General features: G+C 53.3%; 1 protein-coding gene across 1 annotated transcript in view; it reads left to right on the forward strand.

Moving 5' to 3' along the window:
* Positions 1–22,874, forward strand: part of LOC137384174 (ADP-ribosylation factor-binding protein GGA3-like) — a 132,721-nt gene that overhangs the window by 44,377 nt on the left and 65,470 nt on the right. The window contains exons 12-14 of the mRNA XM_068057801.1: positions 7,316–7,386; positions 7,875–8,236; positions 8,654–8,838. Coding sequence (XP_067913902.1) covers positions 7,316–7,386; positions 7,875–8,236; positions 8,654–8,838 — 618 coding nt within the window. The remainder of the gene's footprint in view (positions 1–7,315; positions 7,387–7,874; positions 8,237–8,653; positions 8,839–22,874) is intronic.

The raw sequence follows: 22,874 nt of genomic DNA on the forward strand, positions 1-22,874 counted from the left end.
ATCTTCTGAGCCAGGATCCTTTCTCACTACTGTTGTTATGTCATCCTTTACTATTGGGGCTACTCCTTTTCCATTCTGCCTGTTTTCAAAATGTTTTGTATCCTGGAATATTTCCCACCCTTGGTCACCTTGTAACCATGTTTCTGTAATGGTGATTAGATCTAAACCATTTATCTCTAATTGTACCACTAGTTCATTATTCTTATTCCGAATGCTACGCACATTCAGATAATGAGCCTTGAATTTTTTTTTACTCTGATTGGCATGGACTTTATTCACTGATTGCCGTTAAACTTTCTGTCCCTTCCTATCCCACTCTGCTTCATTTTAGCCAAATTGCTACACAGTTCAACGAGTCTCCTTAGATTTCTAAATCTCCCTTCACCTGAACCCTCCCTGCCCACCCCTGTTTTAGTTTAAAGCCCAACTGTGTGGTTCTGCCCACTGTGCTAGCGTGACAGATTTCCATTGGTAGAGATGTAATACTTCCTATTTTGTGCAGCTGGTATCGGTACCAGGCCCTCCCTGGGGGAACATAGTGTTGCCGCCTGAAGCGCTAAAAACCTCTTGTTCCATACTGTGATAGTCTCAAATTCAGTCACCCCTCAGGTGGACATTGCCAGTTTAGAAGCAGTTTAGAACTCTGGGTCTATATTCACCAGCAGCTGGGGTAAAGCTATCAGATTGATTTAATTTAGTGTCCAACCAGTGTAAGGGCAGACACAGGCTGTCTTTCAGCACGGATTTGAACCCGTTTCCAAGAGCTGAAAGTCTAACCCGCTGCACCATGCAGTTGCCATCTGTAATTCCTTGCCAATTTCTGCACCAGTCTGGGCAGCGTGAGACTGGATGGTCCCCAGTGGTGCAAGGGTCATCAGTAGTGGTTACTGCATTGAGTTATACAGTCACAGAGGCATAACATTTGGCCTACGGAGTCCATGCCGGTTTTCTGCAGAGCAATCCAATCTGTCCCATCCCCCCGCTCTAACTCCGCAGCCCTGTAAGTTTATTTCCATCAAGTGCCCAACCAATTTCCCTTTTAAATCATTCTTCTCCACTTCCACCGCCCTCCTAGGCAGCGAACTCCAGTCATTACCACTCACTGTATTAAAAAAAGTTCTTCCTCACATCCCCCCTGCACCTCTTGCCCAAAACCTTAAATCTCTGTGTGCCCTAGTCCCCAGCTAATGGGAACAGCATTTCCTTGTCTATCCTATCCATATCTGTCAGAATCTTCTACACCTCTACCAGATCTCCCCTTAATTTCCTTTGTTCCAAGGAGAATAACCCCAGCTTCTCCAACCTAACCTTGTAGCTAAATTCCCTCATCTCTGGAACCATTCCGGAAAATCTCCTCTGCACCCTCTCAAGGGCCCTTACATCCTTCCGAAAGTGTGGCGACCAGGCATGGATGCAATATTCTAGTTATGGCCTAACCAGAGCTTTATAAAGGTTGAGCATGACTTCCCTGCTTTTGAACTCAATATGTCTATTTATGAAGCCCAAGTTCCCACATGCTTTGCTAACTACCCTCTCAATATGTCCTTACGCCTTCAAAGATCAATGCACATAAACCCCCCCCAGGTCCTTCTGACCCTGTGCACTCTGAAGAACTGTACCCTTTAGTCTATATTGTCTCTCCATCCTTTTGTCAAAATGCATCTCTCACACTTCTCTGAATTAAATTCCATCTGCCACATGTCTACCCATTCTGCTAACCTATCTATGTCTTGTTGCAGTCGATTCCATGAGCTTCAATTTTGTTAACCAGCCTTTTCTGTGGTACTTGATCAAATGCTTTCTTAAAATTCATATGGACAACATCCAGAGGGCGGCGCAGTGGTTAGCACCGCAGCCTCACAGCTCCAGCGACCCAGGTTCAATTCTGGGTACTGCCTGTGTGGAGTTTGCAAGTTCTCCCTGTGACTGCGTGGGTTTCCGCCGGGTGCTCTGGTTTCCTCCCACAGCCAAAAGACTTGCAGGTTGATAGGTAAATTGGCCATTATAAATTGCCCCTAGTGTAGGTGGTAGGGGAATATAGGGACAGGTGAGGATGTGGTAGGAATATAGGATTAGTGTAGAATTAGTATAAATGGGTGGTTAATGGTCGGCACAGACTCGGTGGGCCGAAGGGCCTGTTTCAGTGCTGTATCTCTAAATCTAAAAAAAAAAATCTACATCTAAAATTAGTCAAGCACAATCTGCCTTTTACAAATCTGTGCTGGCTCTCCTGAATTCACTCAAACATCTCCAAATGCCTGTTGGTGTTTTCCCTGATTATTGTTTCTAAAATCTTACCCACCACTGATGTTAAACTACAGTTACTAGGAATGGTCTTACACCCTTTTTTGAATAAGGGTGTCACATCTGCCACTCTCCAGTCCTCTGGAACCTCCGCCGTATCTAGGGAAGATTGGAAGATTATGGCAAGCCCTTCCCATTTCTCCATTCCCACTTCCTTTAGCAATCTGGAATGCAAGCCTTCCGGACCAGGTGATTTATCTACTCTAAGCATAGCCAGCTTTTCTAGTACATCCTGCCTTTCACTTTTCACGTCATTCATTATCTCTACCATCTCCACTTCAACCGATATTTTGTCAATATCCTCTTCCTTAGTAAAGATCGGTACAAAGTACTCATTAAGTATTAGAACATAGAACAGTACAGCACAGTACAGGCCCTTCGGCCCACGATGTTGTGCTGAACCTTTAACCTACTCTAAGATCAAACTAACTACCTACCCTTCATTCTACTATCATCCATGTACCTATCCAAGAGTCGCTTAAAAGCCCCTAATGTATCTGCTTCTACTACCACCGCTGGCAGCGCATTCCACGCACCCACCACTCTCTGTGTAAAGAACCTACCTCTGACATCTCCCCGAAACCTCCTTCCAATCACCCTAATTTTATGCCCCCTTTCCACCCTGGGAAAAAGTCTCTGACTATCCACTTTATCTATGCCTCTCATCATCTTGTACCCCTCTATCAAGTCACCTCTCATCCTTCTTCGCTCCAATGAGAAAAGCCCCAGCTCCCTCAATCTTTCTTCGTAGGACATGCCCTCCAGTCCAGGCAGCATCCTGGTAAATCTCCTCTGCACCTTCTCTAAAGCTTCCACATCCTTCCTATAATGAGGCGACCAGAACTGAACACAATATTCCAAGTGTGGTCGAACCAGGGCCTTATAGAGCTGCAGCATAACCTCGCGGCTCTTAAACTCAATCCCCCTGTTAATGAAAACCAACACACCGTACGCCTTCTTAACAACCCTATCAACTTGGGTGGCAACTTTGAGCGATCGATGGACATGGACCCCAAGATCCCTCTGTTCCTCCACACTACCAAGAATCCTGTCTTTAAGCCTGTATTCCGCATTCAAATTCGACCTTCCAAAATGAATCACTTCACACTTTTCCAGGTTGAACTCCATCTGCCACTTCTCAGCCCAGCTCTGCATCCTGTCAATGTCCCATTGCAACCTACAACAGCCTTCCACACTATCCACAACTCCAGCCACCTTCGTGTCATCGGCAAACTTGCTAACACAGCCTTCCACTTCCTCATCCAAGTCATTTATAAAAATCACAAAGAGCAGAGGTCCCAGAACAGATCCTTGTGGAACACCACTGGTCACCGAGCTCCATGCTGAATACCTTCCATCTACTACCACTGACTTCTATGGGCCAGTCAATTTTGTATCCAGACAGCCAACTTTCCCTGTATCCCATGCCTCCTTACTTTCTCAATGAGCCTACCATGGGGAACCTTATCAAACGCCTTGCTAAAATCCATATACACCACATCCACTGCTCTTCCTTCATCAATGTGTTTTGTCACATCTTCAAAGAATTCAATAAGGCTTGTGAGGCATGACCTGCCCCTCACAAAGCCATGCTGACTGTCTCTAATCAAACCATGCTTTTCCAAATAATCATAAATCCTGTCTCTCAGAATCCTCTCCAATAATTTGCCCACTACCGCGTAAGACTGACTGGTCTATAATTCCCAGGGTTATCCCTATTCCCTTTCTTGAACAAGGGAACAACATTTGCCACCCTCCAATCATCTGGTACTACTCCAGTGGACAGTGAAGACGCAAAGATCATCGCCAAAGGCGCGGCAGTCTCTTCCCTTGCTTCCCGTAATATCCTTGGGTATATCCCGTCTGGCCCCGGGGACTTATCTGTCCTCATATCATTCAAAATTTCCAGCACATCCTCCCTCTTAACCTCAACCTGTTCAAGCATATCAGCCTGTTCCACGCTGTCCTCACAAACGACCAGGTCCCTCTCACTAGTGAATACTGAAGCAAAGTATTCATTTAGGACCTCCCCTACCTCCTCCGACTCCAGGCACAAGTTCCCTCCACTATCCCTGATTGGCCCTACCCTCACTCTGGCCATCCTCTTGTTCCTCACATAAGTGTAGAACGCCTTGGGATTTTCCTTAATCCTACCCGCCGAGACTTTTTCATGTCCCCTTCTAGCTCTCCCAAGTCCATTCTTCACTTCCTTCCTGGCTACCTTGTAACCCTCTAGAGCCCTATCTGATCCTTGCTTCCTCAACCTTAAGTAAGCTTCCTTCTTCCTTTTGACTAGCTGTTCCACATCTCTTGTCATCCAAGGTTCCTTCACCCTACCATCCCTTCCCTGCCTCATCGGGACAAACTGATCCAGCAGTCGCAGCAAGTGCTCCCTAAACAACCTCCACATTTCTGCCGTGCATTTCCCTGAGAACATCTGTTCCCAATTTATGCTCCCCAGTTCCTGCCTAATAGCATTGTAATTTCCCCTCCCCCAATTAAATATTTTCCCATCCCGTCTGCTCCTGTCCCTCTCCATGACTATAGTAAAGGTCAGGGAGTTGTGATCACTATCACCGAAGTGCTCTCCCACCGAGAGATCTGCCACCTGGCCTGGTTCGTTGCCAAGCACCAAGTCCAACATAGTCTCCCCTCTAGTCGGCCTATCTACATATTGAGTCAGAGAACCTTCCTGGACACACCTGACAAAAACTGCTCCATCCAAACTATTTGCACTAAGGAGGTTCCAATCAATATTAGGGAAGTTGAAGTCACCCATGACAACAACCCTGTTACTTCTGCACCTTTCCAAAATCTGCCTCCCGATCTGTTCCTCCGTGTCTCTGTTGCTATTGGGGGGGTCTATAGAAAACTCCCAACAAAGTGACTGCTCCTTTCCTGTTTCTGACTTCCACCCATAATGACTCAGTAGACAAACCCTCCTCGACGACCTCCCTTTCTGCAGCTGTGATACTATCCCTGATTAACAATGCCACTCCCCCACCTCTTTTACCTCCCTCCTTATTCCTTTTGAAACATCTAAACCCTGGAACATCCAACATCCATTCCTGCCCTTGTGATATCCACGTCTCCGTAATGGCCACAACATCGTAGCTTCAAGTACTGATCCATGCTCTAAGTTTATCAACCTTATTCCTGACACTTCTTGCATTAAAATAGACACACTTCAACCCATCATACTGGCTGCAACTTTGCCCTGTCAACTGTCTAACCTTCCTCACAGACTCTCTGCACTCTGTATCTGCCTGTTCAACAGCTACCCCATCCACTGATCCGTGGCTCCGGTTCCCATCCCCCTGCCGTATTCTAGCCTTGTACTGCGTCTCTAAGCATATATCACCTTCTTTGTCCCTAATAGGTCCTACCCCACATCTTTCTATTATTATATGTAGAAGATTTTTGTATTCCCTCTTATATTAACTGCCATTCTATTCTCATATTCACTCGGGCGGCACAGTGGCGTAGTGGTTAGCACCGCAGCCTCACAGCTCCAGGGATCCGGGTTCGATTCTGGGTACTGCCTGTGTGGAGTTTGCAAGTTCTCCCTGTGTCTGCGTGGGTTTTCTCCGGGTGCTCCGGTTTCCTCCCACAAGCCAAAAGACTTGCAGATTGATAGGTAAATTGGCCATTATAAATTGTCACTAGTATAGGTAGGTGGTAGGGAAATATAGGGACAGGTGGGGATGTTTGTTGGGAATATGGGATTAGTGTAGGATTAGTATAAAATGGGTGGTTGATGTTCGGCACAGACTCGGTGGGCCGAAGGGCCTGTTTCAGTGCTGTATCTCTAAACTAAATCTAATCTTTGCCAGTCTTATTTTCCTCTTCACTTCCCCTCTCAACTTATTGTATTTGACTCTGGTTCTCACTTGAAGAATTCATCTGATGTGCACCAGACACCCTCTTTTTTTTTGTTTCTTCATATTCTCTATCTCCCTCATCATCCAAGGAGCCCTGGCTTTGGTTCCCTTAATTTGCACCCCTGTTGGAAAGTACCTAGTCTATACCTGAAAAATTTCCTCCTTAAAGATCCGTTAGTTTTTCATGTCAAACTTTGGTTCCATTTTAACCTGGCTAATTCCCCATTGAAGTTAGCCCTTTTCCAATTTAGAGGTTCTACCTTAACCAATTGTCCCCTCACAGACACTTGGTCCATCTGATCCCCAGCACCAGATCCAGCGATGCCTCCTTCCTCGTTTGACTGAGAACACACCCGTCAAGGAAATTCTCCTGAACACATTTCAGCAATTCCTCCCCCTCTTTTCCCTTTACTCTCACATTATTCCAATCAATATTTGGGTAATTAATGTCCCCCAGTATCACCACTCTATAGTTCGTGCATATCTCTGTAATTTCCCTGCAGATTTTCTCCTCTATCTCTCACTATTTGGAGGCCTATAGAATACCCCTGGTAACAAGATCACACCCTTTTTGCTCCTCAACTCTAACCAAATGGATTCTGTCCTTGCCCCCTCAAGGACATCCCCTCTTTCCAACACTACATTGTCTTCCCTAATCAGTCCTGTTACTCCACCTACCTTTTCCCCTTCCCTATCTTTTCTGAACACTTTGTGTCCTTGAATATTAAGCACCCAGTCCTCACCATTTTTAAGCTACATTTCCATTATTACCATGACATTATATTCCCACACGGCTATTTGTGCTTGTAGCTCACCAACCTTATTCACTACCCCAGAACCCATGGAGTAGCAGAGAGCCAGTGCTCGTCATCATCCAGTGACTGCTGGCTTCATCAGGTCAGACCCATAACGGCTGGATCTGAATCCTGCACTTAGCGCTGGGGTGCATGAGAGAAATGTAGCAACTCAGGCCAGGTACTCTCCAGGTGCGGGGCTGTCGATCCAGGCCCCTCTTTTGTGGTGGATAGGGGTGGGGTTATGGGGTAGGGTGGGAAATGTTTGAAAAGACTTCCGCATGGAGCAGTGTTGGCATTCGGTGCCCTATATTAATACTGTTTCCTCCTTTCAAGGACTGAGTGATCCTCCATTGAGCACCGATATTGACAAAGACTCCAGCGACACTCAGTGGAACAGTTTTCAGGTACAAAAGTTTTCTTCTCAAGACCCTCCCACACCCTTCCCCAGACCCCATCCCTCCCCTGCCAGTCCCCAACTCCCCACCCCCCACTCCAACACCTTTCCCTCCGCAGCTCCCCTTCCCCTCCCCAGATCCCCTACCCCTCCCTGGCCCCCACTTTACACCCACAGCCCACCTTCACTCACCCACTTCCTCCTTCCACCCCACCCCACCCTCTTCCACCCCACCCCTCCCCCCCTTCCACCCCACCCCTTCCACCTTTCCCCTTAAGGCCCCTCCCCCTCAGCACTCTCCAAGCCCATCTCCCCCTCCCCCCCCACCCCCACTTCTGTTCCTGGCCCTTTCTCTCACTCTCCCTGCTCACCCCCTCCACTGTTTGAACCTTGGTTTCCTGACTATCTCAGCCCCCAGGCCCTGTGTATAATCTTGATGAAGGGATTGTTGCTGTTTGCAGCAACATGTGTCTCCATTAACAGGATTTTCTGTTTCAGGTTGAAAGTGCTGCTCTCAATCCCTTCACCGTGCCCCCAGCTCCTGATGGGGCAGCTTCCTCCATGACTCCTCTGCTGCAGCCGGCACCTCGGACTTTAAACCAGCCCACAGCTCAGTCACTCCTGACATTCCCTGGGATTTCACAGGCCCCACATATACCAGCTGTGCCTCTGCTGTCGAACATTGCCACCATTTCCAGTGTCCCTCAACCTAACCTGGCCCCCGTGTTGCAGATGTCTCACTTGGTCCCCAAGTTTCCAGCTGCTCCACTTCATTCCAGTTCCTCCACCCAACCGGCACTTAGCAGTGGCATGTTCGAGCTGGATATGCTTGGTCAGAAGTTTCTAGAAGATGTCAAAGGGTAAGTCAGTGTTCACTGCAGTGTTTTTTTTTGTTGCTTTAATCCCCGATGAGTATTTATCTGTAGAGTGGGGAGCGGGATGAATGGGGAGGAAGTGTGGGTGAGGGAGAGGTGGGGTTATTGAGGAGAGGGGAGGGCAGGAGTGAATGAGGGGGTGAGGATGAGGAGGAGTGAATGGGGAGGGGGTGGGGAGGGGAGGGGGTGAATGGGGAGGGGGTGAGTGGGGAGGGGGAGGGGTTGGGTGAGGTTGAAGGAAACGATAGTAAATTCCATCTGCCATCATAAAATGCTCCCCACCACATTTTCCTTTATAATCTTGTCTGGAAAAGGCTGTTATTTGGGAGGATAATCCCAGGCAAACCTGGGCAGAACGTGTTGTTAAAAAGTAAATAACCCTGTTTTTATTTCTGACCCTAGTGCTTCTGGTGTGACGGGCGTTGTCTCTGGGGCACCAGCGGGCAGTGGGTACTGTACACCGTCTGCTGCACCCGGCAGCCCTCTGTTCCGCTCACTCTCTCCTCAGCCGTCCAGTCCTCTCCGCAGTGGTTTTCCAGATATGTCACTCAGCAACGTGACAGTTCCTCTGGAGACCATTAAACCAAGTGAGTATCCTTACCCTCTGCATCTAGACCTCTGTGTAAAATGGGATGGGTGTGGAGGCAATGATCCTTCTAAATGTTCTGTGTAATGAGCAGGCTAGAAACTCCTCTGAGTGCTGTCCATGTTTATGCCCATGTTTACATTTAAAATGTCACTTAACGTTCACAAAGTAATGAGTGGCCCGGTTATTTCAATGTGTGGTCCATTCCAGATTGCTGCATGTCCAACCATGCTTCTTAGAGGAACAGTGAACTCCTCGTGGAGTGATCTTCTCATGGTCACTCTCTTTCCCTCGCCTCTCGCGCCCCATTCGCCCCGCCTCTCGCGCCCCATTCGCCCCGCCTCTCGCGCCCCATTCGCCCCGCCTCTCGCGCCCCATTCGCCCCGCCTCTCGCGCCCCATTCGCCCCGCCTCTCGCGCCCCATTCGCCCCGCCTCTCGCGCCCCATTCGCCCCGCCTCTCGCGCCCCATTCGCCCCGCCTCTCGCGCCCCATTCGCCCCGCCTCTCGCGCCCCATTCGCCCCGCCTCTCGCGCCCCATTCGCCCCGCCTCTCGCGCCCCATTCGCCCCGCCTCTCGCGCCCCATTCGCCCCGCCTCTCGCGCCCCATTCGCCCCGCCTCTCGCGCCCCATTCGCCCCGCCTCTCGCGCCCCATTCGCCCCGCCTCTCGCGCCCCATTCGCCCCGCCTCTCGCGCCCCATTCGCCCCGCCTCTCGCGCCCCATTCGCCCCGCCTCTCGCGCCCCATTCGCCCCGCCTCTCGCGCCCCATTCGCCCCGCCTCTCGCGCCCCATTCGCCCCGCCTCTCGCGCCCCATTCGCCCCGCCTCTCGCGCCCCATTCGCCCCGCCTCTCGCGCCCCATTCGCCCCGCCTCTCGCGCCCCATTCGCCCCGCCTCTCGCGCCCCATTCGCCCCGCCTCTCGCGCCCCATTCGCCCCGCCTCTCGCGCCCCATTCGCCCCGCCTCTCGCGCCCCATTCGCCCCGCCTCTCGCGCCCCATTCGCCCCGCCTCTCGCGCCCCATTCGCCCCGCCTCTCGCGCCCCATTCGCCCCGCCTCTCGCGCCCCATTCGCCCCGCCTCTCGCGCCCCATTCGCCCCGCCTCTCGCGCCCCATTCGCCCCGCCTCTCGCGCCCCATTCGCCCCGCCTCTCGCGCCCCATTCGCCCCGCCTCTCGCGCCCCATTCGCCCCGCCTCTCGCGCCCCATTCGCCCCGCCTCTCGCGCCCCATTCGCCCCGCCTCTCGCGCCCCATTCGCCCCGCCTCTCGCGCCCCATTCGCCCCGCCTCTCGCGCCCCATTCGCCCCGCCTCTCGCGCCCCATTCGCCCCGCCTCTCGCGCCCCATTCGCCCCGCCTCTCGCGCCCCATTCGCCCCGCCTCTCGCGCCCCATTCGCCCCGCCTCTCGCGCCCCATTCGCCCCGCCTCTCGCGCCCCATTCGCCCCGCCTCTCGCGCCCCATTCGCCCCGCCTCTCGCGCCCCATTCGCCCCGCCTCTCGCGCCCCATTCGCCCCGCCTCTCGCGCCCCATTCGCCCCGCCTCTCGCGCCCCATTCGCCCCGCCTCTCGCGCCCCATTCGCCCCGCCTCTCGCGCCCCATTCGCCCCGCCTCTCGCGCCCCATTCGCCCCGCCTCTCGCGCCCCATTCGCCCCGCCTCTCGCGCCCCATTCGCCCCGCCTCTCGCGCCCCATTCGCCCCGCCTCTCGCGCCCCATTCGCCCCGCCTCTCGCGCCCCATTCGCCCCGCCTCTCGCGCCCCATTCGCCCCGCCTCTCGCGCCCCATTCGCCCCGCCTCTCGCGCCCCATTCGCCCCGCCTCTCGCGCCCCATTCGCCCCGCCTCTCGCGCCCCATTCGCCCCGCCTCTCGCGCCCCATTCGCCCCGCCTCTCGCGCCCCATTCGCCCCGCCTCTCGCGCCCCATTCGCCCCGCCTCTCGCGCCCCATTCGCCCCGCCTCTCGCGCCCCATTCGCCCCGCCTCTCGCGCCCCATTCGCCCCGCCTCTCGCGCCCCATTCGCCCCGCCTCTCGCGCCCCATTCGCCCCGCCTCTCGCGCCCCATTCGCCCCGCCTCTCGCGCCCCATTCGCCCCGCCTCTCGCGCCCCATTCGCCCCGCCTCTCGCGCCCCATTCGCCCCGCCTCTCGCGCCCCATTCGCCCCGCCTCTCGCGCCCCATTCGCCCCGCCTCTCGCGCCCCATTCGCCCCGCCTCTCGCGCCCCATTCGCCCCGCCTCTCGCGCCCCATTCGCCCCGCCTCTCGCGCCCCATTCGCCCCGCCTCTCGCGCCCCATTCGCCCCGCCTCTCGCGCCCCATTCGCCCCGCCTCTCGCGCCCCATTCGCCCCGCCTCTCGCGCCCCATTCGCCCCGCCTCTCGCGCCCCATTCGCCCCGCCTCTCGCGCCCCATTCGCCCCGCCTCTCGCGCCCCATTCGCCCCGCCTCTCGCGCCCCATTCGCCCCGCCTCTCGCGCCCCATTCGCCCCGCCTCTCGCGCCCCATTCGCCCCGCCTCTCGCGCCCCATTCGCCCCGCCTCTCGCGCCCCATTCGCCCCGCCTCTCGCGCCCCATTCGCCCCGCCTCTCGCGCCCCATTCGCCCCGCCTCTCGCGCCCCATTCGCCCCGCCTCTCGCGCCCCATTCGCCCCGCCTCTCGCGCCCCATTCGCCCCGCCTCTCGCGCCCCATTCGCCCCGCCTCTCGCGCCCCATTCGCCCCGCCTCTCGCGCCCCATTCGCCCCGCCTCTCGCGCCCCATTCGCCCCGCCTCTCGCGCCCCATTCGCCCCGCCTCTCGCGCCCCATTCGCCCCGCCTCTCGCGCCCCATTCGCCCCGCCTCTCGCGCCCCATTCGCCCCGCCTCTCGCGCCCCATTCGCCCCGCCTCTCGCGCCCCATTCGCCCCGCCTCTCGCGCCCCATTCGCCCCGCCTCTCGCGCCCCATTCGCCCCGCCTCTCGCGCCCCATTCGCCCCGCCTCTCGCGCCCCATTCGCCCCGCCTCTCGCGCCCCATTCGCCCCGCCTCTCGCGCCCCATTCGCCCCGCCTCTCGCGCCCCATTCGCCCCGCCTCTCGCGCCCCATTCGCCCCGCCTCTCGCGCCCCATTCGCCCCGCCTCTCGCGCCCCATTCGCCCCGCCTCTCGCGCCCCATTCGCCCCGCCTCTCGCGCCCCATTCGCCCCGCCTCTCGCGCCCCATTCGCCCCGCCTCTCGCGCCCCATTCGCCCCGCCTCTCGCGCCCCATTCGCCCCGCCTCTCGCGCCCCATTCGCCCCGCCTCTCGCGCCCCATTCGCCCCGCCTCTCGCGCCCCATTCGCCCCGCCTCTCGCGCCCCATTCGCCCCGCCTCTCGCGCCCCATTCGCCCCGCCTCTCGCGCCCCATTCGCCCCGCCTCTCGCGCCCCATTCGCCCCGCCTCTCGCGCCCCATTCGCCCCGCCTCTCGCGCCCCATTCGCCCCGCCTCTCGCGCCCCATTCGCCCCGCCTCTCGCGCCCCATTCGCCCCGCCTCTCGCGCCCCATTCGCCCCGCCTCTCGCGCCCCATTCGCCCCGCCTCTCGCGCCCCATTCGCCCCGCCTCTCGCGCCCCATTCGCCCCGCCTCTCGCGCCCCATTCGCCCCGCCTCTCGCGCCCCATTCGCCCCGCCTCTCGCGCCCCATTCGCCCCGCCTCTCGCGCCCCATTCGCCCCGCCTCTCGCGCCCCATTCGCCCCGCCTCTCGCGCCCCATTCGCCCCGCCTCTCGCGCCCCATTCGCCCCGCCTCTCGCGCCCCATTCGCCCCGCCTCTCGCGCCCCATTCGCCCCGCCTCTCGCGCCCCATTCGCCCCGCCTCTCGCGCCCCATTCGCCCCGCCTCTCGCGCCCCATTCGCCCCGCCTCTCGCGCCCCATTCGCCCCGCCTCTCGCGCCCCATTCGCCCCGCCTCTCGCGCCCCATTCGCCCCGCCTCTCGCGCCCCATTCGCCCCGCCTCTCGCGCCCCATTCGCCCCGCCTCTCGCGCCCCATTCGCCCCGCCTCTCGCGCCCCATTCGCCCCGCCTCTCGCGCCCCATTCGCCCCGCCTCTCGCGCCCCATTCGCCCCGCCTCTCGCGCCCCATTCGCCCCGCCTCTCGCGCCCCATTCGCCCCGCCTCTCGCGCCCCATTCGCCCCGCCTCTCGCGCCCCATTCGCCCCGCCTCTCGCGCCCCATTCGCCCCGCCTCTCGCGCCCCATTCGCCCCGCCTCTCGCGCCCCACTCGCCCCGCCTCTCGCGCCCCACTCGCCCGGCCTCTCGCGCCCCACTCGCCCCCCCTCTCGCGCCCCACTCGCCCCCCCTCTCGCGCCCCACTCGCCCCCCCTCTCGCGCCCCACTCGCCCCCCCTCTCGCGCCCCACTCGCCCCCCCTCTCGCGCCCCACTCGCCCCCCCTCTCGCGCCCCACTCGCCCCCCCTCTCGCGCCCCACTCGCCCCCCCTCTCGCGCCCCACTCGCCCCCCCTCACGCGCCCCACTCGCCCCTCCTCACATCCGTCCCGTTCTCTTCCCCCTCCCCCGCCTCACACCAGGACTGTTAACTTGTCTTTTCCGACAGAAGAGTTCTCCCTTTCATTACGGTAGATGAAAAGAGTCGGGAGGATGCACACAGCTTGAAAGTCCTCACTTAGATCATAAATAACTTTAAAATCCATTCACCTTGTTAAACAGTGAAATGAGACTCACATAATCTGATCATCCATTTAGACTGGTTAAATAATCTGCAGTTTCCAGGCTGGTATATGTCATCGCTAAAGTTATGTGTTAATAGACCATGCTCCATAAATATAATTAGAGCCCTTCCAAATTCACAGGCAAATTTTACAAACTTCACTGTCACAGCCTTTTAAGAATCGTGAATTGCATTTTTTCACATATTGAAATCATAAATTTCATGGTGCGGCAACAAACCATGAAAATGATCTATTTAAAAAAAACAAGGAAGGTTTCTGGTTTCGAATGGCATTTATTGTAGACTGAAAAACTACTGTATCAAGCTGACTATAAACAGGTCACATTCTTTACTCACTGAAGTCAGTTGTTGAATGTAAACATGGAGCAACCTACAACTGTATCTCTTTCTTCATTCCCTGTCTCTGCGCTATGAATACCTGCCCATGTTTAGATACAGCTCTCTCCGTGTCCACAGAGTTTGTTGGAATTCACAGAATCACAGAACTGTTATAGCGCAGAAGGAGGCCATTTGGCCCATCGTGTCTGATCCGACTCTCCTAATGAGCATTTCAGCTCGTTCCCTTCCCTCGCCTTCTCTCCGTAACCCTGCACGTTTTTCCTTTTCGTTTAACTGTCTTAATTCCCTTTTGAAAGCTTCAATTTAACCTGCCTCCACCACTTTCTCAGGCAGCACATTCCAGATCTTAGCCACTCACTGCGTGAAAAAGTTTTTCCTTATGTCGCTTTTGCTTCTCTTACCAATTACTTTAAATCTGTGCCCTCTCGTTCTCGATCCTTTCACAAGTGAGAACAGTTTCTCTCTATCTACTCTGTCCAGACCCCTCATGATTTTGAATAACTCGATCAAATCTTATCTCGGCCTTCTCTTCTCCAAGGGAAACAGTCCCAACTTCTCCAATCTATCTTCATAAATGAAGTTCTTCATCCCTGTAACCATTCTCATGAATCTTTTATGCACCCTCTCTAACGCCTTCACATCCTTCCTAAAGCGCGGTGCCCAGAATTGGACACAATGCTCCAGCTGAGGCCAAACTAGTGTCTTGTACAAGTTCAACATAACTTCCTTACTCTTGTACTCTAAGCTCCTATTAATAAAGCCTTAATACTTTTTAATCACTCTTTCTGCCTATCCTGCTACCTTCAATGAATTATGCACAGAAACACCCAGGTCCATTTACTCGTGCACCCTTTTAGAATTGTACCCTTTATTTTATATTCTCTCTCCATGTTATTCTTACCAAAATGTATCACTTCACATTTCGCTGGATTGAACTTCATCTGCCACCTGTCTGCCCATTCCACCAACTTGTCTATGTCCTTTTGAAGTTCTACACTATCCTCCACGCAGTTCACAATGCTTCCAAGTTTCATATCATCTGCAAACTTTGAAATTGTGCCCTGTACACGAAGGTCTAGGTCATTAATATACAGCAGGAAAAGCAAGTGTCCCAACACTGATCTCTGGGGAACTCCACTACAAACCTTCCTCCAGCCTGAAAAAACATCCATTAACCATACTGTCTATTACCTGTTACTCAGCCAATTTCGTATCCATGTTGCTACCGTCCCATTTATTCCATGAGCTATAACTTTGTGTGACACTTTATCAAACGCATTTTGAAAGTCCATGTACACCACTTCAACAGCATTAGCCTCATCAACCCTCTTCACAAAAAACTCCAGCAAGTTAGTTTGACATGACTTTCCCTTAAGAAATCCATGCTGGTTTTCCTTAATTAACCCGCATTTGTCCATGTGACTATTGATTTTGGCCCAAATAATTTTTCTAGCAGTTTTCCCACCACTGAAGTTAAACTTGTAGTTTAAGGCCTGTAGTTGCTGGGCTGATCTTTACACCCTTTATTTGAGCAAGGGTGTAACATTTGCAATTCTCCAGTCCGCTGGCACCACCCAGAGTCTAAGGAAGACTGAAAACCTATGGCCAGTGCCTCTGCGATTTCCACCCTCACTTCACTCTATCCTTGGATGCATCTCATCTGGTCCTGGTGCTTTATCCACTTTAATGTACTCTATCCAATACCTCCTCATCAATTTTAAACCCTTCTAGTGCCTGAATTACCTCCCCTTTCAACATTGCCTGGGTTGTATCTTCTTTAGTAAAGACAAATGCAAAGTATTCATTTAATACTTCAGCAATGCGCTCTGCCTCCATGCGCAAATTCCCTTTTTGGTCACTAATCAGCCCCACTCCTCCTCTCACCACCATTTTACTATTTATATGTCTGCAGAAAACTTTGGGATTCCCTTTTATGTTAATTGCCAGTCTCTTTCATACTCAATCTTTGCTTTTCTTAATTGCTTTTTCAATTCCGCTTTGAACCTTCTATATTTAGCCTGGTTCTCAATCGTATATTCTGCCTGGCATCTGTCTTAAGCACACTTTTTCTTCTTTATCTTAATCTCTGTCTCTTTTGTCATCCATGGAGCTCTGGATTTGTTTACCTTACCTTTCCCCTTCGAGGGAACATACCTTGCCTGTGCCTGAATTATCTCATTTTTTGTTCAGTGACTGTTTCTCCTGCCAACCTTTGACTCCAATTTATTCATCTCAGATCCATTCTGACCCCTTTCTTACTCCGGATTGTTCTTTATCCTTTTCCATAGCCAGCCTAAACCTTATGATACAATGATCCCTTCTCCTAAATGTTCTCCTACTGATACTTGATTCACTGGCCCACCTCATTCCCAAGAGCCAAGTCTAGCAGTGCCTCCTTTCTTGTTGGACTAGCAACATATTGTTGTGGAAAATTTTCCTGAATACACACTAGGAATTCTTGCCCCTCTCTGCCCTTTCCAGTACTTCTATCCCAGTCTATTTTTGGATAATTACAGTCCCCCATTATTTTTGCACCTCTCAGTAATTTCCTTGCAGATTTGCTCCTCCACGTCCTTCCCACTAGTTGATGGTCCATAGACAACACCGAGCAGTGTAACTGCACCTTTTTTGTTCCTTAGCTCTAGACAAGTGATTCTGTTCTCAAACCCTCTGGAACATCCTTTTTCTCCAGCACTGCAATGCTCTCCTCAATTAATACTGCCACACCTCCCTCTTTTCTCTGTTTCCTATCTTTCCTGAACACCTTGTATCCAGGAATATTTAACACCCAGCCCTGCCTTTCTTTGAGCCAGGTCTCTTATAGCCAGAACATCATATTTCCACGTGGCAACCTGCACCTGTAACTCACCAATCTTATAAGCAACACTCAGTGCATTCACATACATGCACATTAACCCTGATCTAGACTTTAAATTGTCAGACAATGCTGTGCTGGCTTTGCAAGGTGGGGGATTCTGCATTCCATAGAGTTCCAAAACTACAGCACAGGTGAAGTACAATCTGCTCTTTTGCATTGTTTTTATAAGCAGGAATCTCCAGCCTACAGTTCTTGTCAAAGCCAGGAATCGCATCAAACGAGTTTAAATCCACCATCAACAGGTGCATTTGTGCAAGGTCAAAGATATGCACAGCTTTGAGGAACGCTGCAGAAGGTTGTTGAAACCTCTAAGCAGCTTTCTCTTTACTGCTTGACTCTTCCCCATAGCAGTAATATTGTTTGAACTTCTTTGCCATGCAAGAAAACACCTGTTGAGCACAGGCATTTAATTCAGCATCATCAGAGTGTTGTTCATTTGACTGTGCTTCAGCCCAGAACAGAACATCCATTACTTTATTGTAAGCTTTGTGGATTATGACTTGTCGAGATTCAAACCAAGTGATTAAATTCATCATTTGTGTAGCATTCTTGGCAATAAACTGAACCTCCTCATTTAGCTGAACATCGTTTAGAAGGTTTACAGTGTCTGTTAAAACCTATGTCTTCAGTGTCAGTGTGAGCTCTTCTGAGATGACGTCTGAGTAGTATTTCAAGTGAGCTGCATGATGCTTACTGCCGAAACCAAGAATTCCAACATGTAATTACTAGCTCTGGAGGAAAGGCGATGTTTTGTTCCCCAATTTCAGCCGCATTTGCAATGTGTTGCCAGTATCAAAGCTTGCAGTGTTTGAGAATCTTTTTAATGTAGCTGCCCAGTTTGTCCACTTCACCAAACTCACTTTTCCACAGCTCACTGACGAGAGAAATTATAGGTGCATTACATGTAATTTAGACAGCATTAGGCATTACACTTTGGAGCACAGATTTGAAAGATTTTGTTGTGTAAGTTGCTTTGTCACTAATGAAAGCAGACACTTTCTTGAAATCTGCACCATACTTTGAAATGACTTTGATTATCACTCAGGAAACTGTGGTGTAACTAACAGTTTCTAAGTGGATGCAGTCTGCGAGCACTGTTGTTAGCCTTCCTGACTATATATCTTCGGTCTTAACAGACAAAACCAAACAAAGCATGCAGCACATTGTTGTCTTGCTCATCGGTGGACTCATCACAAATAATTGCAAAAGACTCACATGCGTTAATCTGAGACTTCCTCTCCTCACAATGTGTAGCAAAAAACCTTCGGTAGGTACTCCTGTCATAGTTTATCTGCACTTGGCAAGCAAGCACCATTTTGCACATCACTTTGAATGAATACCCTTATCTTTGGATGATCAAGTTTTTCCAATGAAAAGTATCCACAAGTTCCATTGTAACCAACTGATGATTTTCTGAGCTTTCTGTCACCTTCTTAAAAAGAGATGAAATTGTTGCTTGTATTTTTGCGTGTTCATTTTCCAGCAGTACAGTGTCTCATTCTCTCTTTCTGCTGCGATGGCTTTCAGACTAAGTGGCACTGAACCGTTGCCCGCTGTGTGTGTGATCCAACAAAACATTGCAGCTGGTACAAAACAGTATTTCACCATCAGATGGCAGAATTCTTTCTCTCAATGTGCTGCAGTAATAATTGTGGCTCATTCTGGCATTCTCACTTGTCTGTTAATACATGAGACTGCTTCTTTCAAAACTGCACCAGAAGCCCTCCCTCATCTACCAATCAGCGAGCTGAGCCTTCACTAAAACACAACATGCCCGGCAATCAGCGAGGTGAGCCTTGTATCAATGAATAAAACAGACAAAGTTCGCAAAATGGCGATTTCACAGAGGGCCTGAGATTCACGGGCCTTTCTGGGCCATTCAGCTCCAGGCTGAGTCCTGGGTCATTGAGAGCTTCTAAATGTGGAACCCTTCCGCGTCTTGCTCTAATCCGTAAGAGGCAACCAGAAGCTCTGCAGGCTCCATCACTTTCATCTGGCTCAGCCCCTCCCGTCACAGGCTGATCAGCTACCAACGAGTTTCCCTGAATCCCACCCCTGCTATCGTTCTTCACCAATGAATCTGGAGTGCTCTCACCATCTGAAACTCAGTCTCAACTCCGGCTCTGAGGCCTTGCCTGGCTCATTGCCTCCTGCCATTTCCACCGAGCGCCCCCTCCCCCGCTCAAGCACACTGCTCCTCCAGTTACAGATTCCCCCTCCTCCGCACTCGCCGGTACTCCACTCTCAGATTCCCTCTCCCCCGCACTCGCCGGTACTCCAATTACAGATTCCCTCTCCCCCGCACTCGCTGCTCCTCCGATCACAGATTCTCTCTCCCCCACACTCACTGCTCTTCCATTCACAGATTCCCTCCCATACTCACTGCTCCTCCACTCACAGATATCCTCTCTCCTGCACTCCTGCTCTACACTCACAGATTCCCTCTATCCCGCACTCCTGCTCTTCCACTCACAGATTCCCTCTCTCCCACACTCCTGCTCTACACTCACAGATTCCCTCTCTCCCACACTCCTGCTCTTCCACTCACAGATTCCCTCTCTCCCACACTCCTGCTCTTCCACTCACAGATTCCCTCTCTCCCGCACTCCTGCTCTACACTCACAGATTCCCTCTCTCCCGTACTCCTGCTCTTCCACTCACAGATTCCCTCTCTCCCACACTCCTGCTCTTCCACTCACAGATTCCCTCTCTCCCACACTCCTGCTCTTCCACTCACAGATTCCCTCTCTCCCACACTCCTGCTCTTCCACTCACAGATTCCCTCTCTCCCACACTCCTGCTCTTCCACTCACAGATTCCCTCTCTCCCACACTCCTGCTCTTCCACTCACAGATTCCCTCTCTCCCACACTCCTGCTCTTCCACTCACAGATTCCCTCTCTCCCACACTCCTGCTCTTCCACTCACAGATTCCCTCTCTCCCACACTCCTGCTCTTCCACTCACAGATTCCCTCTCTCCCACACTCCTGCTCTTCCACTCACAGATTCCCTCTCTCCCACACTCCTGCTCTACACTCACAGATTCCCTCTCTCCCACACTCCTGCTCTTCCACTCACAGATTCCCTCTCTCCCACACTCCTGCTCTTCCACTCACAGATTCCCTCTCTCCCACACTCCTGCTCTTCCACTCACAGATTCCCTCTCTCCCACACTCCTGCTCTTCCACTCACAGATTCCCTCTCTCCCACACTCCTGCTCTTCCACTCACAGATTCCCTCTCTCCCACACTCCTGCTCTTCCACTCACAGATTCCCTCTCTCCCACACTCCTGCTCTTCCACTCACAGATTCCCTCTCTCCCGCACTCCTGCTCTACACTCACAGATTCTCTCTCTCCCGTACATCCTGCTCTTCCACTCACAGATTCCCTCTCCTCCACACTCGCTGCTCCTCCAAACACTGATTCCCTCTCTCCTGCACTTACTGCTCCTCCAGTCACAGCTACATCCTTTCCTGCTGTCTGTCCAGCCACTCCCACTTTTGCCTTTGGGGTTTGATGCTCAGCCCCACCCACGCCCGCTCAAGCTCTGCTCAACCCACGCCCGCTCAAGCTCACTATCGGAAGCAGCCTGTTTATTTCGGTGTACAGGATATTCAAGATTGCTGTGTGGCCTTGCACGCACAAAGCTTACGGGAAATGCTAGGTGGGGGTGCAGAAAACAGCAGCACAGGGTCTGGAGCATTGGAACTAGTCCAGAAAGGCTCAAGAAGAATCTTCTGAGGAATGGAAAACTTTCTTTTTCAAGCACCCACTGTCCCATCAAACACTCCCAGGACAGGTACAGCACAGGTTAGATACAGAGTAAAGCTCCCTCAACACTGTCCCCATCAAACAGTTTAGAGGGGAAAAAATGGGTTAGATACAGAGTAAAGCTCCCTCTACACTGTCCCATCAAACACTCCCAGGACAGGTACAGCACGGGATTGGCTGGGAAATTTGGGAAGCACTTCCTGCCTGCAATCAGGGGGAGCAGCTGCACCTGTGTTGCTGCAACTGCAACTGGAGTGGAGAAGAAAAAAAAAAAGGAGCTGTGCATTTTCATGAAGCACACGGGCAAGCTTATTCCCCACCCCAAATGCCCAGCCTGGGTCAGCAGGAGCTGCCTGGCGTAGGAAAGAACAGAAGAAGGATAGTGCCTGGGCAGCGTTGAGCTGACCTAGGTGAAGACACCTCCTCTAACTGGAAGAACAGAAGACTAGAAAAAAAGGACGTTTTTTTTTCAGAGACTGCTGTGCTCACCACACCATAGCCAAGCTGTCGCTCCCAGTCTATCTCTTTTTCTTGCACTCCAACAGCCTCTCCCCAAATTTAATTATTAATTATTTAGTTTGTAATTATTGCTTTGTTTTGTTTCTTTCCTTGCAAACTTCGTAATTGGTGTGCCTACTATTAGGGTTGGGCGTGGCTCTTGAACCAATGGCAAACCTTCCATCACCGGTGATGGGGCCCTCAAACACCTATGCGGCTGCAGCCTCTGTGGACACCCATGTGACCCTGTCACCCTTTAAAATAATAACGTCTCGCCATGGGGTAAAGAGCTATCCCCACCTCAACATGTCTATAGAGGCCTGCCTAAAGGCAATGGCCAAGGTTGTCGGCCCCTTGGCCATTGTGGCAGCCTCGAAGATGTATGGGAAGGCTGTGTTCTTCCTGAAGACCAAGCGGGCGGTGTCCCTGGCCCTGAGTAAGGGGCTCACTGTGGGAGGGACTTTCCTGCCAGTGGAGACTCTCCTCTGCGCAGAAGATCATGTTATCTAATGTCCCACCCTTCATTCCCAGTGAGCTCCTCCTCCCCTGCCTGCACCATCTGAGGGAGGTGAGGTCAGGGATCACCCCAGTCCCGCTCAGTCTTCGGAAAAACAGCCTCCGGCATGTGTACTCCTTCCACCGCCAGCAATTTATGCAGCTGGCGCAGGAGGAGGAGGGTGACTTCAGTGTGGAGTTCCAGGGGGCGGCCTACCGCGTCTTCTGAACCTCGGACAGGGTGCAGTGCCATGCCTGCAAGGGGGTGGGGCACAGACGTAAGAATTGCCCCAACCTCCCGGCCGCCAAATCCACCTCGGCGGCCCAGGGTGGCGCAGCTGCACCTCCTCCCACTACCCCTACACTTCCAGCAGAAGGTTGCGGAGGCTGTAGTTTTCACGGCCTCCAGTGGGGAGGAGGGTGCCCGTTCAAGTGGAAGGAAGACGCAGAGAAAGAATAAACACTGAGAGGCGCGTCCCCTGGATACTGTGACACAACCCGATCCTGAGCTGGGCCCAAGACCCGATCCCGGGGAATCCGTCTGCCCCAGGGCTGGGCTCAGGCCCAGGTTAACTAAGCAAAAGGAGGGTGGAGAGACCTTTGATGACATGGAGGTCTCTGAGCCTCCGCACCCTGGTGGGAAAAAGAGGAGCAGGCACCCCTCCACAGAGCTAACAAAGGGCCCTGAGGTACAGGGCCCATCTGTTGGCGGGGAGCTGTCTCCTGCTTCAGGTCCCTAGCTTCCCATGCCACCAGCACCGTTAAGGCTGTAAAGCCTGGGCAGGAGCTCCCTACCCCTCAGGATGGAGGGGAGGGGGTGACCCCTGTACATGTGGCCCCTCCTGAGGGAGCATGTGGAGCCCTGCTTGTGGTGGGGAAACGTGGGGACACTCCTCAAGGAGTCTCCCATTCTGCCACTGGGTCGGGTGCCCTGAGTGGAGGGGAGGGCGAGGCCCCAAAGAGTCTGCCCTCCCAGCCAAAATTCACTCCCGAACAGGATGTACCCGACCCAGTTATGGTTGAAAACGTTGCCCCATCTGCTGGGCCGGTGGGAGTTGGCCTCCTCTCTCCGCCTCTGGTCTCGGCTCAGGCTAAATTTCTGGAGTCGGGATCTTCCATCTCCCCTTGTTTGCTCACTGGCCTGGGGACAGAGGTGGAGAGGGGTCCTGAACCACTGGCGCCCATAGGCTCCAGTTCCGTTCAAGAATCCAGAGAGGACTCCACCGCCATCAATCCTGGGGGTGAGATGGTGACGGGGGTGGGACCAGCTGGTGCAGCTGGCTCGCTCGCCCCACAGTGTGTGGTGGGTGTGTCGCCCACTGGCGGTGACGACCCGGAAGAGGATGGGGACTCAGTGTGGAGCACGGA

Source organism: Heterodontus francisci, chromosome 26 (genome assembly GCF_036365525.1).
Source record: "Heterodontus francisci isolate sHetFra1 chromosome 26, sHetFra1.hap1, whole genome shotgun sequence".
Taxonomy (NCBI): domain Eukaryota; kingdom Metazoa; phylum Chordata; class Chondrichthyes; order Heterodontiformes; family Heterodontidae; genus Heterodontus; species Heterodontus francisci.